General features: G+C 36.4%; 1 protein-coding gene across 1 annotated transcript in view; it reads right to left on the bottom strand.

The window, feature by feature from the left end:
* viaf (viral IAP-associated factor) overlaps positions 1-14,903 on the bottom strand; it is a 34,550-nt gene extending 19,647 nt beyond the window's left edge. Inside the window, exons 1-3 of the mRNA XM_081756844.1 lie at positions 14,592-14,903; positions 6,867-6,999; positions 90-318 (exon numbers count right to left, since the gene is read on the bottom strand). Of these exons, the coding sequence (XP_081612970.1) occupies positions 90-318; positions 6,867-6,999; positions 14,592-14,597 (368 nt within the window). The 5' untranslated portion in view covers positions 14,598-14,903. The remainder of the gene's footprint in view (positions 1-89; positions 319-6,866; positions 7,000-14,591) is intronic.
* Positions 14,904-17,703: the final 2,800 nt, after the last annotated feature.

Below are 17,703 nucleotides of genomic sequence, written 5' to 3'. Positions count from 1 at the left end.
AGAATTTTTATCTATTGTTAGTAGACTTCTATTCATTGTACCAATCAGCAGTTATTTAGACTTACTCTGCACTTATGATATTTCCTTACCCTTGTTTGTAGAGATGCAGAACAACCCACACTCCCTCTCCAGCCTTGTTTACTTGTTGAACATAATCCTCTGCACTGATCTCCCTGACTTCTTTGAACTGGGCTTTCATCGCTGCCATTTTCATTTCAGCGATTCTCTTCTTCCGGTATTCCAGCAACACGCGTTCGTCTTCTTCATCTTCCAGCTCATCCAACTCGTCCAGCGACAACTTCTCCAGACTCTTCTTCGCTGTGTGAAAACACAAGCATATTTTACCTACTTATTATTTTTTTTAGCAGGCATACCACAACCTGTTAATCCAGCCCCACTTTTGTCAAATTTACAGCTGTTCGTAAAATACGAATTGCTTAACCACTAAAGAAACTAAACTGAAGCTCGATTGCAAAAAAAACCCTCACAAACGCGTCTAAATGTTTATTAACGGCGAAATTTTTAATGGGAGCTCCCCACCTTTGTCAGCAGCAGATTATTTGCATAAACAACCTGGTGCTTAATCACATCCCATGGCTTCCATTATACAGGGTGCCCAATATACAATGCAACCCGGCGCTTGGGAAAATAGAACTTTTGAACCGGAAGCGGTACACAAATAATGGTTATACCAAAATGAAGCCTTGTTCATGTATATATTTTTTGAACCAGGAAGCAACGATTGAAGTATATTAGGAACCACACAATGTTGCCAGATGTAACCACAGGTGTTTTTTTTTTTTTTTTTTTTTTTTTTTTTTTTTTTTTTTTTTTTTTTTTGCAAAACATGTAAATTGACTCATAACTCATATGTATGGATGTTCTGTCGTTAATTTTCAGTTTGTTTAGTTGGAGTAGCTTGGAAACTATGGAGCAGAAAAAATAATTTTTCATTTCCACCGATAACTAATCGGATGAGGCCTCTGTAAGGGTGAACTACGAAAATCGTAGTTTTCATGAATTAACACTCTGAATTGGCAACTCTGCTGATATTTCAGTGCATCAAAAGGTGTGTTAAAGATCTGTCTACATTATGCAATTCCTAAAAGCAATGAAAAAGAAACTTTGAAATTATCATGATAAAACTTTTACTTATATGCACCCGGCAACATTGCTATTCATCACGAAGTGAATTGTCAGTTCTACGGCAGATTCTGAAAGTGCCCCGTTTTGATTCAATGAATAGCAGTGTTGCCGGGTTCATGTAAGTAAAAGTTTTATCACGAGAATTTCAGTTTCTTTTTCATTGTTTTCAGGAATTGCATAATGTAGACAGATCTTTAACACACCTTTTGATGCACTGAAATATCAGCAGAGTTGCCAATTCAGAGTGTTAATTCATGAAAACTACGATTTTCGTAGTTCACCCTTACAGAGGCCTCATCCGATTAGTTATCGGTTGAAATGAAAAATTATTTTTTCTGCTACATAGTTTCCAAGCTACTCCAACTATACAAACTGGAAATTAACGACAGAACATCTATACGTATGAGTTATGAGTCAATTTACGTTTTGCAACAAACAAACAAACAAAAAAAAAAATTACACTTTCGGTTACATCTGGCAACAATGTTTGGTTCCTAGTGTACTTCAATCGTTGCTTCCTAGTTTAAAAATATATAAATGAACAAGGCTTCATTTTGGTATAACCATTATTTGTGTACCGCTTCCGGTTCAAAAGTTCTACTATCCCAAACGCCGGGTTGCATTGTATATTGGACACTCTGTATAATGAAAACCACTGTTAGTATATGGCCACATTCTGTAAACAACAGACATAAACTATATGATGGATAATTATTAACAAATATAGTGTTATTTTTAACGATACAGGTATTGCCCGGTAACATGCTGAAAGAACTAAATAATAATACAACCTCAGTAAAAAAAAAAATGAAATCTTTGTTTAACGTCCCACGTTTATGCCATTTACGTTAATGGAGACGGATGATGAAGGCAAGTGAATGATGATGGAATAAGTGGTGGAATGAGAATGTGGGAAGAAACAGGGGTACCCCGTGAAAACCTACGGACATTATCTCAGTGAATAGTTCGTAATATTTCTCCGACTCTCAGTGGATAGTCGGAAGATATAAATAGCTATCTATTAAAATGCTACAATAATAACAAAAGCGCCTGAGCTCCAACCTATAACTTTGGATTTTAGACCTATGATTTACGGTTATTTGTGATTTCACATTTAATAAAGACAAATATTTTAAAATATTTGTACTTTAAATAAATTATTTAAATAGACCCGTTTTTCATAAAGTTTATCTTTTTTAAATTATTGCTCAAAGCCTTTGTACTTTAATAAGCCTTTTCCAAATTCAATGCAAATGAATTGTGCTGCCATCTTTGGAGTTCTTTTAAACTATACGTTTGTGAACGTTTATATGTTTGTGGCCAAATCCTTTCGACAATGAGATCTCGGAAACTACAGGCTCTAGAAAACTGACGTTTTTACTGATCGATTGCAAATTTTGTGTAGATTGTCCAGTTCTAATTGAATATTTAGAAAACATGACCAATATTTCTTTATTACATTTTTACGGGTACACTGGAAGTGTTGAAATTAGGAAAAAGACTAAAGCATATCCTACGCATTATACATTCCAACACCACATAATTGTGTATAGGGGTTGCATGCCTCTTAGACGTTTGTTTCATGGCCAAATGATAATGAAAAACGAAGGATAACCATTTCTCCACTCTAAGTTGAATCTTTACTGTTTAGAGTGTTTTACCCAGTGAACACCATATATCACTGACATTATAATTAATTGTGTGTGTAATGTATCTGCTTATTACATTATGCATGCAAGAAGGAAAACACTGATCATACATGAAATAAAAACTCCAACCGAAAGTAAGCTCAAATCTTGCAAACGGTGCGAGATATTGAAAAAGTAATCGAAAAAATCTCCCCTTTATGGTATCTCTTGCCAATTTTTATCAAGACGTCTTTCACTTGTGTTTGTAAAGGGACATGTACAGATGTGAGGAATAACAAGGAGATTCATGCTCATATGTGAATGATGCGCTGTGTAGAGAGCGCAGGTTCAGCTAGTACATTTAAAAAATAACAATATAACTGAAGCCACAATAAACAATTGAAACAGAAACATTAGTATATTTGACGCTATTATATTGGCTACAAATGATCATCGTATGGTGTATTTTATAGTACATTTTAAAAAAAGTTACAGGTAAACATAGTCATTATATAATGGAAACTATGTGATGTGATTAAAGCAGCAATGTTCGTTTATTTAAAAACTAATCCATTAACAAAGGGAGTCCCCATTATAAATGACGGTATTAATAAATATTTAGTTATTCCTGAGTTAATATTATGCATTGCTTGTTACTCTATTATGTTGCCCCCACAGAAACAACTTGTTCTATGCTGGTACTATTACGGAACACCTCCAATACAGCCGAATAAGAATTTCCTAAGACGTGTAAAAGAACTGCAGTGCGTCCATTTGGTCAAACCTCATATGCAGTGGAATCAGTGATGAGTTCAGATGGCAGCTCGGAGAAAATGAAATGAAATCTTTGAATTTTACGTCCCACGATCATACCGGCTACGCTAAAGGAGACGATGATGAGAAATGAATGAAATGATGGAATGAAGGAAGTGGGAGGAAATGGGAGAACCCCGAGGAACCCCCTAAAAACACGGTGTTTGCTCCCACAAAGTTCACTTGGCGCGAGCTGAGATCGAACCAGTGACCCCAAGCACTGGAGGTGAACGCTCTACCACTGAGCCACCGCGCCCCCTATTTCCGAATTTCTTCATCCCAGACATTATATTTAACTTAACATTGAGAGTTCTCAAAGCCATGAAATATTTAAATTCATCATCTACTCTTAACAACAACATACAAGAAGCATAACACAAGACTAACATGATGAACCACACAAAGACACACACATACAACGTTGAGCGGAGCGTTAACTATTACAAGAGAAAACTAAAAGTGTATTATGATAGGAGAAAGAATAAACACAGAAGGGCTCTCAACCCCACCTTGAGAGCTTAAGCATCCACCAACCGTCCACTGTGCTTTAGAAAGAATAAAAGCTGAAGTGAGAATAAAGCGGACTGTTTCACATGTTGCAGCAAGTACTGAAGCTTTCAGAAAAGTAATAAGTAACAAGTTTCTGCCTTTTTCCATTTGTTTTCATAATATTTTTCTTAGAAAACTGCCAATGCAAAACATAAATCACACGAAAAAAGTCACTTTACCTCCCAAAAAAGTGATTCGCTATGAGCCCTGTGAGGTTGGTAAACCAGTGGTAACAGATAAATAAACAATTTCATGGATGACGTAGTCGATGGTTTTTCAGATAAGTTACTCATGAATCCGTAATTACTAGTACACTGCCAAAGAATTGTTTGATTCCTTTCCTCTCATTGCCCCTGCTGTTACCTCTGTCCTTTCTCCGATCATAAATGATTGCTTTTATATCATAGAATGGCCAGTTGGAAATGATTAAATGCTCTGTTTGTTGTTTACCAGAAGTGAATATTCGACTGTTTAAATTACCCGTAAAACAGAAAACTTGCAGAACACCTTTTGTTATTGAAGCTAATCAGAAAGGAAATAACACAAGATAGACAGGGAAGCAATCATTCACTGCGAGTACTGAATAATCATGGCCACTAGATCTAATTATATTACACACATTAAGAAGTTATTTATTCGTTTCGAGTTCATAAATGCATAAAAATTAAATCGACGTTACATCATAGCGGAAAAAAACATCTAACCGTTTGAAATGAATTTTTCAATATAATCAGTAGTTATGTCGACTTGGGTTATTACTTCACTTTGATTGACAAGCGTATCAGAACAGAAAATGGATTTAAATTCTTCGCACAGGATAATGGTTATACCGTCTAAAATATATTAAAAAAAAAACTGAAGAAACTAAGTTCGAAGTTAGTTTCAGCATTTCACTTTGATTCAAACAGGCATCATAAGGGTGAAAGGGGTTCAAATATGTTTTCATAAACCTATTATTTCCGTCTGAAGAACAGGCATTTAAGCAGTCAACTTATAGAATGTTAGTTCACATTAGGGTTTTCCAATTTTTTATCCTGTTTTCTTTGCGCAGAAAAAAAAAAAAAACTCAGTGCCAAAGGTTTAAAAATCAACGCGTATAGTCGTCCGTATTGTTATACTATTACTATACATCGCATAATGAAAATACACATAGAACATACTTTTAACCTTCGAGTAGTCGCGCCGCGGTCAAAAGCACCGCAGGGAAATTATTTTTGATCGTGTGTCCATTCTGTTTGTCCGACAGATTCTTCCGTCTAGCTAATCTTCCTCCTCACCTTCGCGAACATTCCAGCTCAATCACTCCGTTTTCCGTTGTTTAGTTTAACTACTAGTGATTGTTTAATGATTCTGTGGTGCTTTCCACCGCGCGCAACTAACCATGTAATGTTTTTTCTCAGTGTTTCGGTCTGCACGTGACCTTTGCTTTGGAGATGTTTTAAGCTTTATAAACATAAATATTATTTTAATGGACGGAAGAGAGGTCGACAGAGTTAACAAACTGATACCAAGTGTGAAAAAAGAGGAAATTAGAAATGAACAGCTTTAAAAAACGGAGGGAAATGTTAGGAATGGACTATTTGGATAAATCAGCCGAGATGATCTCGTGGAAGGAAGCTTTGTCTGAGGAAGATCATAACAAACAAACAAACAAACACACACACACACACACACACACACACATATATATATATATATATATATATATATATATATATAAAAGTGAGTGAACACGAAAGGAAAAGTGAGAAGTCTGCGAGCGAGTCTGAAGATCTTAAACCCAGAAATGACCAGCGATTCCCCAAATGTAGTCAGGGCAGGAGAGGACGAAATAAGCGACGACGAAGTGCAGAAAAGTGTAAATTTGAAGATAACCTAAAATAATTCAATGTAGTGCTGTATACGTGAAGTTTCAAAATAACAGGACCGTAAAATAATTCAATGTAAATTTGATTTGATTTCAATTTAGCGCCCCTTTCAGCATCAAGGCTATGTAAGACGTGGACCTACTGCTTAACGTGGGATCCGAACCACATGAGCTCCCACCGGGAATCGAACCCGGAAGTCCCACGCCAAAGGCGTGTATGCTAACCGTTTAGCTACGAGTGAGCTCTAGTTGAATGTAAAATGCGCTGTTTTAGTGTTATGTTTATATAGTATTTATTTTACTAATTTGCTATTGCATTTCTAATTTTATACGAACCAAAAAGTTGACAACCAAAGATCGTCATCAGATTTAGAATTTTCAATAAAACCAGGGCGTAGCTATCTATCTAAAGAAATATGTAACAAAAAAATAAAAACATTTTATTCTAAATAAGAAATAAAAAAAAAAAAACAGTACATGTGTAATTGTAGGTTCCTCTAATAGTTATTACTGTAAAACTTATTATAATAATAAAAATGTTATTCCCTCTTAATCAGAAAATATACAAAATTACGTTTCTAATACAAGAAAAATGTTTAAAAGGATATTTGCAACCCATTATGTTCGTGCGGTCCTTTTGACCGCGTGCGACTACTCGCGTTACTTTTTCAGCGCGACTTCTCGAGGGTTAAACATAATACAGTAGCATCCTGACTGTGTTCTGTAATTATGTCTAACAAAAAAACTCAAGAAAAGTGAAATCCCCGATTCCCTTCGAGCCTTCTTCAACATGAACAAAGCGATGCGACGCACAGTCGTGACAACTTATGCATTATATGAAAACGTGTTTGATGTGTACGTACCTTGGGCTTGCTTCTGTTGAATGGTGGACTCTACCAGTTGGACGACCTCATCTTCCGTAATTTCCTTCTCCTTCGCAGGAAGAATTCCTTTGCTACGGAGAATGTCATTCCATTCAGTATCTTCATTAGGGTCCTGAAAAAAAAAAAAAAATGCTACTATTTCATCCTTTAAATCGACGGCTGTGGGCAGCGGTGGCTCAGTAGTGCCTGGGATTCCTGATTAGATCCCAGCTTTCGCCAAATGGACTATGTAGTGAAGAAACACCGTGTACATGGGTTTTCTCGGGGTTCTCCCGTTTCTTGTCACTTTTGTTATTCCACCATTCTCATCTATTTTATGATGCCTCAGTCCATACTCGTGGAACGTCAAACTAATAAAAAGTTATATGTATAGAGTTGAGTTGATTTTGAGTTTGTCCCTTTCAGCAGCGAAGCTATATGAGACGGGACCTACTGATTAACGTGGAATCCGAACCACATGAGCTCCCGCTGGGAATCGAACCCGGGTCTCCCACGCCAAAGGCGCGTACGCTAACCGCTTAGCCACGAAGGAGCTCAAGTTATATGTATAGAGTATATAGTGCAAAAAAATAAATAAATGAAAATAGTTGTTTCTCCAATTTATAACGTAATACCGAACTACTTCAGTCATCATACATGCTCATTTAACAGAAACATCGGATTGTCCCAAACATAACAGGAGTTGTGTACAATCCATGATATACGACTAATCAGGCATCGATTAAAAAATAAGTTTTACGTTACACGATTACAACCTGTAGGCTGAAGAAAACGTGGCATGAAACGGGAGAACCTTTTTGTCCACCACAAAGCCACATTAACTGGGACCGAACTTCGCACCAGAGGTCAGAAATCACTGACCTATCCTACCATTTGATGAATGAAAATTTAATTGTGAGGTGATTCAGAGACAGGTGTTAGTGCACCACCATGGTTAGCTGATTTACAAATCATGATAAATCAATTCTTTTACATTTTCATTTTTCAGGAAAACCGCGTATATCACCTAGAATAAAAATATCTTCTAACTTACTCCAATATTCTTGCAGTGACGATCTTTCATAGTCTGCTCATATCTCCACTTTAAACAAGAAACTAAGTAGCGTGTGTTTTGCCTTATTCAAACTTCAAGGTACTGTGTCGAGAGAAGCACTTCTTAGCTTTTACTACGCCAAGTTTAATTCATTAATTAACTTCGGTACAATACATTGGGGATCTGCTGAAAATAGTTTAAGCAGTTTCCGATTGCAAAAGAAAGCGATTAGAATTTTTGGACTTCCCAGAAAATCGACATGTAAAAAGGTTTTCATAGAAGCAAAAATTTTAACAATTCCCAGCTTATATATCTATAAAAGTATTTTTTTACTGTGAAAAACAAGCATCCTTTTATATTTAACAAAAATGTTCATAGCCATAATACAAGACAAGGTAGTGACATATTTGTGATGCATCAAAAATATGCTAATATATGCAAAACCGTGTACATGAATTGTGCCAGCTTGTATAATAAACTTTCTCTGTACTTGAAAAATATGACCAATGTTTCCATTCTTGGTAAGACGTTATATAATATACTTGCTGAAAAGTGCTATTACACCATTAAAGAATATTTAAGTGAAGATTTGGTAACAGATACTTACTCGTGAGTATATGCCTGGTGTGGTACAAACAGTTACCTAATTACGATGTAAATTGTCATGTTTTTATACTTAATATATCCTATTATGTGGTTTTGTATTTTAGAAAGATGCATAATGTATACCTCTGGTACTTGACACTATTGTATATATTTTTTTCTGACAACTGTAATGCTTACATGAGAATTTCTCATGCTCTGTAAGCTAATGAACCAGGCAAATAAATGAAATGTTCCATCCAGCATCAAAGCTATATATGAAAGTGAACCAACAGTTTGAGGTAGGATCCGAACCAGCTGAGCTTTCCAGGAATTGAATATGGGTCTCCCATGTCACAGGCGCGTATGTTAAAAATAGCCTAAAGCCACGACCAAGTTAGCGGTTTACAGATCTGGGTTCGATTCTTGAGAGATATCTCAGCACATCGTGAGTCCCTCCAGCGTTGTTGCTGCCTTTGTTTACGGGAATCCGCCTTCTTTCACCTAAGTAGCTCCCAATTAACCACGCACAAAATCACATAGGTTAGCGCACTTGTAATGGATTTATATTTGTAGACATGAAATACTACATTGTGGAAATTCCTTCGACACTGGAATTTAATTTTCTACACACCCCTTCTCGTGCAGGTCAAGTTTAGGCACACCACCCGAAATAATTGAGTATTTCCTGATAAATTAAAAGTTACCAAAGTTAAACCAATTTATAAAAAAGGGATAAAATGGATATCAGTAACTATAGACCGATTTCTCTTATTACAACATTTGCGAAATATTAGAATTAGCAATCAACAAACAGGTTACACTGTATTTATAAAGTACTGGAACAATTTCAAAAGATCAACATGGATTTATTCAAGGAAAATCAGCGGAAACCGCTATTTACCAATATCTGAATTACGTAAGCGAACAACTAGATAAAAGAAATAAATGCATAGGATTGTTTTTAGACCTTACTAAAGTGTTTGACTTAGTGCCTCATAGAGAACTTTTATATAAAATAGAGAAATGTGGAATAAGAGGAGTAATAACAAAATGGTTTCGTTTATATTTGACAGATAGAATGCAGGAGGTGGAAATAACTAGAGTAGATGGGAGAAACTCAAAAGTAACTACTTTCATATCTACAATGAATAAAATAAAAGGCGGCGTACCACAAGGATCAATTCTTGGGCCATTACTGTTTTTGATATATATAAACGATCTCCCGGATAATTTAAACTTTACAAAAGCCACATTATTTGCGGACGACACAAGTGTAGCAATAACAGGCGAAAACCATCAACAATTAAATACTAACATAGAAAGCACCGTAAAACAGCTAACGAACTGGTTTGATCATAATAAGCTAATAGCAAATTCAGAAAAAACCTTGTCAATATGCTTTAAATTAACAAACAACAATCTAAAGGAAGTATAAAAATAGGTGAAAACGAAATAAAACAAGTTAGTTCTGTAAAATTTTTAGGTATACATATATCAGCAAATTTAAAATGGGATTATCATATAGAAAAAATTGCGAATAGGTTAAGAAAAATGTGTTTCGCCGTACAAACCATCAAAAATACTATAAACTGAAATACAGCAAAAATATTATATTACTGCTCATTTGAATCTATATTAAGATATGGATTAATATTTTGGGGAAATAGTGTAAAAAGTAGAGATATTTTTGTTCTTCAAAAAAAGAGTTGTACGAATCCTAGCTGGTGTAGGACCCCGAGAGTCCTGTAGGAAATATTTTAAAGAACTAGCTATGCTACCTTTACCATGTTTGTATATATATTGCTTAATAGAATTTGTAAGATCCAATATAAATGAGTACATAACACACGGTGACATGCATGGTTATAACAGAAGAAAAAAAGACTAATTTTCATCCACCAAACCATAGAACAGCAATGTATGAAAAGGGACTAAAGTATGCTGGTGTTATGCTATGCAATAAGTTACCAAACAAATTAAAGGTAATCAAGTCTAATGTTGCATTCATAAGAAAATTAAAAGAATACCTATTGTCATATTGCTTCTATACAATAGATAATCAATCAATAGATAATATAATCAATTAAATAGTCACAATGTAAATAGTAGTAGCAAAGTAACAAAATAGGCTCATTTATGTATATTTCTGTAGTATTGGTATAATGATATTTCAAATTACTGTAATGTATAATTGTATGAATCATGTTTAACAAATGTGTCTAATATATGTACTGCATCAATTAACCATGACGAATCCCATGTACTGTCGGAAAACTATTTCCAAGTTTGTACAGAATGGAGGATAAATAAAATGACATAAGGAGTGCGATTTAAGTTAAGGGAACTTTGAATTTTTGTAATAACTTTTTCATTTCTTAAAAAATCAAAACACATTTTAATATAATAAACAAATGATAACTGAAAAAAGGACTAGTTTGTTATTTGACGCTGTAGACACCCTTGCGACTGATTTCTCGACGCTTGATCCGGAACTTCCTGAAAAGCGTTTGTCCACTACTTTTTGCCACTTCTTTTGCAATTTCCGACCACTTTTTTTGCACGACTTTTACATCTTTGATGAAAGTATGCTTTTTAGCCATTTCGCGTTTAACTAGAGCCCAAAAACGCTCAATGGATCTAGCCTGACAAACTTTTGGTGCGTTCTCGTTGTTGCCGACAAACTCGATACCAGCGTCAGTAAGCGCGTCGCGCACTTTTTTCACATAATGCGAGGACGCCATATCGGGCCAAAACACAATGTTATGTCCAGTAAATTATTTTTGTATCCATGGAATCAAAACGTTTTCAATACACTCTAAATAGCGGTCACCGTTGATTGTCCCACTTTGAACAACAGCAGGCGAAACTTTGTCGTTTGCCGCGATCGCTTGCCTGATCAGAAACTTCTTCGCATACCTGCTGTAGTTTTACGAACTTGCTAGGACTAACTTGACGCTTATCAATGTATGATACATACTTGGAAACAGGCGCCAGCGCTAAATTTTGGTAACAGTAAGTTTCATCATCCATGATCACAATCTTGTTTATGAAATTATTGTCGGCGAGTTTGCGGCAGTTTATCTTAGCGCGCTTCTGCTGTTCGTCTGTATAAAATGGTGCACTTTTACATGTTTCAACCTTGAATCTGTGTTCTTTCTTGATCTTCCTTACACTGAATTCAGAAATTTGATATTTTCGTCCTAAAACACGGTTTGACAAGTTAGGGTTCATCAAAAGTTCTCGTCTAATCGCACTTTACACTTTTTGTGTACATTTTGAAATTGGACGACCAGATTTCTTCTTTCTTGATGCTTCACCAGTTTCCACCTAATTTTTCAACATTCTATGCACAGTACTATAAGTGTATTCACACATAAAGTGGTTTAAAGCAGCCGTAAAGTCACGCGAGCACTGGTTCTCGTAGAATTGGATAAGCCGCTCGCGGACAGCCTTGGACTGTTCGGCTGTCATTCGCTTCCCGTTCATGATTACGCATTGACACTTAGCGTACGCTTGAGAGATACTATGACGAGCAAAGGGTGAAACTTTCATTGACATCGAACGAGTTGCTTTCGTTTTATGCACGTTTTTTGCCAGTAACCTTAACTTAAATCGCACTCCTTATTGAAGTTCTTTACTAATTTCCCTCATGTTGTCCTCCATAAGCATTGCGCTGAGCGACATGACAATACCCCACTCTGCATATATGAAATTTAAAGAGGCCATCAAAGGTAATCGTTGAAAAACTCCAATTTTTTTCACGATTTACGGATAAATACAGCGTTCGAACATATGCCATAAAAAATTTGCGCTAAAGACACAGAACCTGTTCTAGGTATCCACTAAAAAGCACGAATGCTATCTAACCAGCTAGGGCAGAGCGTGCAACAGAGCAGAAGGGAGGGAGCGACAGCGATAGTGGGTATGCGCGTAAACAAAATGGTGACAACATGTTGGTTTGTGCGCAAGTGGTAACAATGTGTTGGTTTTTGCAGTCATACGAGTTACTATAGCATCTGTAATGGTTTCTTACGTGTAAAATTACATTTGTAAACATAAAATTCAGCTTTCGTACACTGTGCAGAAACATTCCGTCGGCGGAAAATATCTAATACACTCATCTTCCATACGCACTCACTTATTTTACCCGTCGTAAAACGCTTGTAATAATCTTAGTTTTGTAAACATTAAATACAACTGTTATACTAAGTATTATTTAATTCAGAAATTTGTTCCTTTATGAATATGTCTTCCCATGCAGAGTATTGGATTTGACGTGTAAATTTTGTAATGTGTGGTGTGCCTAAACTCGATCAGCATTCAATCCTCTTTTCATATGCATTAGTAATTTTAACCGTAAAATTCCAGTTTTTTATGACGAATGATAGCCATTCCTATGACTACGTCAGAGCACATATTTATACCCTTAGGGGGAAGCACATCAGTTTTAACGCATTTATCAATCTATACACAATTACTTTATTTGAGAACATGTCAGGGTAAGAAGAGTCAAGGACAAAGTGGGAAATCACTAGAAGAAATAACGTCAAAGAAAAATGTCTGGCATTACTCGAGCAGACAATTCTACCAAATTTTGACACACTCCTTGCATTTTCAGGTAAGGTTAGATTTTTGTACTTCTTTCAGCAGAGCATGCACTAAATGAGGAGCTCTACTTGCAGATTGGCATAAAATCTAGTGCATCAAACACAAACCAACTTGTGCTAAGTGGTCACTAAAAGCACGAATACTGTCTGGGCAGAAGCGCACCAGGGGGGCAAGCGGTAGCGAAGGGGTGTGGATAGTGGAAGATCACACATACACATACTTTCACTATCACTCAAAATTCGGCCTATGTTTAGCAGAAGGGGTCCAGCTCTTTTCTCTAAAAAATATTACAATTTTGGTAATTTCTGTTCACATTCTGTTAGTATAGGGTAGGGTTGGTTAGTTTAAGTTAGATTAGGCTAGCTAGTTTAGGTTACGTTAGGTTAGTTTAGTTTATGTTATATTAGTGTAGGAGTTCCGCATAATTTTCCAAAAAATGACAGAATTTCGCTTATTTCGGTCAATGTTCCGTTAAGGGGGTCCAGTGTCTTTGACACCACTTCTTTCTATTGATTTTCGTTTGATTACATAATATAACGTTATATTAGGTTCTATTAGGTTAGGTTAGGTTACGTTAGGTTAAGTTAGGTCAGCTTAAGGGGGTCTAGTGTAGTTTTGGACCCCCTTAACGGAACATGGACCGCTTATTTCTACTAATATTACGTTAGCTTACGTTAGTTTATGTTAGATTTGGTTACGTTATGTTGCGTCTAAGTACTTACATAACTCATTTCTCCTGTAAATTTTGTGTTTTTACGTGCTTCTGGACCCCTTGTACTAAACATACCCCCAAAATTCATATCAATGTACTGTGCACTAACAGTAATTACTTATATTCATACTCTCACTCCTTAACGTTCACATAGTGTTTCACCTATAAATTTTCTATTTGGTAGAAGTGTCTGCTCGAGTGAACCCAAATGTCTAATTTCAAGGACTATTTTCAATTTTTCCCTAATACGTAATGGCTTGTGTATAGCCCGCTCCCCCCAGTTGTTTGTCACCGGAACTGGAAGTCGTCACTGTCACTGTCCCTGTCACCACCACCACCACCACCACCACCACCACCACCACCACCACCACCACTACTACTACTACTACTACTACTACTACTACTACTACTACTACTACTACTACTACTACTACTTCTTCTTCTTCTTCTTCTTCTTATACTAAAGCCTCCTTACCACAAGATTTACATCTTAAATCTTGATAACATGTGATTCCGATTCGTTATGAACTAATATGAATCATTAGAATCACTATGCCCCTGATTCGTTAAAAATCACTGGGGGGAGCGGGCTATACTCAATCCTACCTAATTTTTGGCGAGTGGTGTACTTAAACTAAACCTATACGATAAATTATGGTATTAATCCTATGCTCTACGTTAAACAGAAACAGTAAATTCTCAGATTCTCAATAATCACAAAATATCAGAAATGTCCTATTCAAATAAGAAAAACTTCCCACTCTACCTGCATAATGAGTGTTGTTGTTGTGCTACTGATTCATCAAAATACAATATATTCTACGAAAATGAACACACGTGGTCACCTGTTCCAGCTCCGTGCACGCCCTTCTGCCCTCGGTAAAGATTCAGTTCAGCGTTTCCAACCAAGGATGCAAGGATTGTTTGTTTCTTAAAAAAATAAAATCTCCTCTCATGCTTTTCTAGTGGTTCTACTTCATACTATCTTGCGACCTTTTAGAAGAAAAAGCTAGAAAACAATTATAAAATTTGGGTAATAGTTTACAAGACGACCTTTTCATCTTTGTGTAAAAGCCCTCCTTCCCCCCTCAAGTCACATACTTCTGAACACGTATGTTTCTGGATAACATCCTGTACCAGTGTTGCCACACTTGGTGCAATTGTACGAGATTCAGGCCTTTTTGTCATTCATCGGCCCTATGGTACCACGCTGGCATTTTCAACCCCTTTTGTGAAAAAGTTGGTACAATTCTACCCAATTCAGCACCATTTAACAAATATTGTCAAATATTGTAACAAGTTTCCTTACAATACATACCAAAGATAACTGTTTTCCCTTTCAACTTGCGGCTTCTGTTATACTTCCTACGCGCGAGAAAAGTTCCATCTACTTCCACGGTTGTTCGGGGTCCGTCTATTTGGATATTTTAAAAAGTAATTTTTAAAAAGAGTACTTTATTGATTTGGACTCTTGGAAGAGGGGGGGAGGGGTATTCTAGAACTTTACCTCTTTTAGTTTCGTGTTATAGATCCATGTATTACACTGGTATAAAATAATCAATTCAGCCCGTTTTGTTTCAATTTGGTACTATTTTTCAGCCCACTTCAGAGCTAGGACTGTAGCAACACTGTCCTGTACCCTAGGCTTCATTACGTAGCTGTTCGTAAGCCGTCAACGGAAAGACATTTAGGGCCTTGTGCAGAGTCGTTTTGAAGTACAATTAGCGTCATACTAAAGGCCTGACAACTCTAGGAAACAGATGATAGACAAACTCTTTAGTATGGCACTGATCATGCGTCAAAACGACTCTGCATATCACCTTTACATTTTTAGGGCGCGATTCTATAACCGTCATATGTCTTCTATGAACGCTTTTCTACTTACTGTGTGAGCATGAGCGCCCGAAGAAAATTTTCTAGGGGTTCATCTCCCTGGTTGCTATATTACGTTGGTATTTTTTATTTGTATTAAGGAAATCCTAAGAAATGTAATACATGTTCGTGAGCCAAAGGGGGCAGCCGCCCTTTGGGCGCCCATGTGTGTGAGGGATTTAGTGAGAAACTGAACATCAAATATGTCATCACGGAGCATGCAGCTGGAAATGACTGGTACAGACCTCTGTCTGATTCGACAATTACACTATATGTATTTTTCTTTTACTACATCTATCGTCTATAAAACAATCATAATGCCTTGATTACTGGTTGAGTTGATATTACTAAATATATTGTAAGAAACCATCATATAAGGGCCATAAAACAAACAAGAATCAATTATAACTGCTATGCCGAGTATCGCAAGGTAAAACGAAAATGCGACGTTGCGTTGGAGAAAACAGCAACAGAATCTGGACCATAGTAAAATACGACCATACGGGAGGCAAGGACTAGAAATGATTCATTCTCGATCTATTGTATAATTTTCCGCAACTTCGGCAGATCATACATCAGATTACTATTTTTGTTGTTTATTAAAGTTTAGTGTTTCTCTGCATAGTGGCGGCGATTGGACGGGAAGATAAAATAACCCATACGTACTCACGGCACGGCAAATATTATATGGTAGACCCTACCATTTTTTCTATGAACCAGTAATACTTTCAAAAACTTTATATTTCCAAATGAAACTATATATTTAAGGAGTCACTTCAAAAAAGTGAGGGCAACTGACTCCTCTTCCCCCCTTATCGCCGCCCTTGTCTCTTCAGCATTAAAGTTATGTGACATGTAGGCCTCAGCCACCATCATATGCTCTAAGTTTTCTCCCACTAGGAAATCAAAGCCGGAAATCTGTTTGCCAAAGACGCCAACGCAAGCCACTAGAACAGTTGGGAGGGCGGTCAAGCTATAATTTTCTCAGTTTTTAATGGATGATTTCTTGGTTTAATTTATTTTCACTTCCACACTCAATAAATACAGTACTTTTGTTTCTGAAGGATTCTGTTTTCAACTAGCGGAATAAATTTCCATTCCATTATATTTTTTAGAAGTTACATTTACCAAACACTCTTTTATATATTCTGTCGGGAGACAAAAAATATCAAAATATCAAGCACTTCTTGATGGATTCCATCATTTTCGGTCAGGATGTAAAAACAAAAATTGGGAATCGAGTTCATTACTAAAAGTGATCCTTTCAGTTAATCTCCAGATATGGAAATCGAAATTCGGTCGTCATGTCTTCCTACGGGAGTAATTAGAGTGAAGTTGCCGTAATCGTACCGTCTCCTAAATCGTACCACTACCTTTTCCGGAAAGACGCATAGTACCGCCTGCCATCTAATGAGTTTGTTGGAAACTACTCATTAATCCCATAATTCACAGTTGGTTCATTCTCTAGAAAAGGCGCTGTCACGTTTTGTGTTGTGAAAAAGAAAATCAACCAATTTTATGTAAGAAATTGGCAGCTCTTCGTAAGATCTGTTCTTCAGCTAAGTAAATAGCAGTTATTTCAAATAATATAGTTGTTTGGTGCATAGTGTGCACTACATATTTAGAGGTTTATTGGTTACGGTCAAGGTCACATTTAGTGATAATATGGAATGTTTGGATTATTAGCGTAGTTTCCTAAATCGTACCTTAAGTAAGTTGCTAAAATCGTACCGGTACGATTTTGGTGACTTTGGGTAGTGATGTTTTTCTTCGTTATCTATTTTCAGCAGTCAGTGCAAAATGCCAAAAAGACAGTACGGAAAGTGGGATCCACAAGACATGCAACAAGCTTTGAATGTATTTAGGGCTGGAAATATTGGATTTAATGAGTATTGTTGTAAATATCAAATACCTAAACCAACCTTTAAGAGGCATCTTATGAATAAGGTCAAAAGAGGCACACAACGTTCTCTTGCGAGTAGTGTAAATGAAAGAGGAACAGCGTT

This window comes from Thermobia domestica, chromosome 4, assembly GCF_964235325.1.
Source record: "Thermobia domestica chromosome 4, izTheDome1.hap1.1, whole genome shotgun sequence".
NCBI lineage: Eukaryota > Metazoa > Arthropoda > Insecta > Zygentoma > Lepismatidae > Thermobia > Thermobia domestica.
Note: the sequence above shows the minus strand (reverse complement) of the source record. Positions and strands in the feature narration are given on the sequence as shown.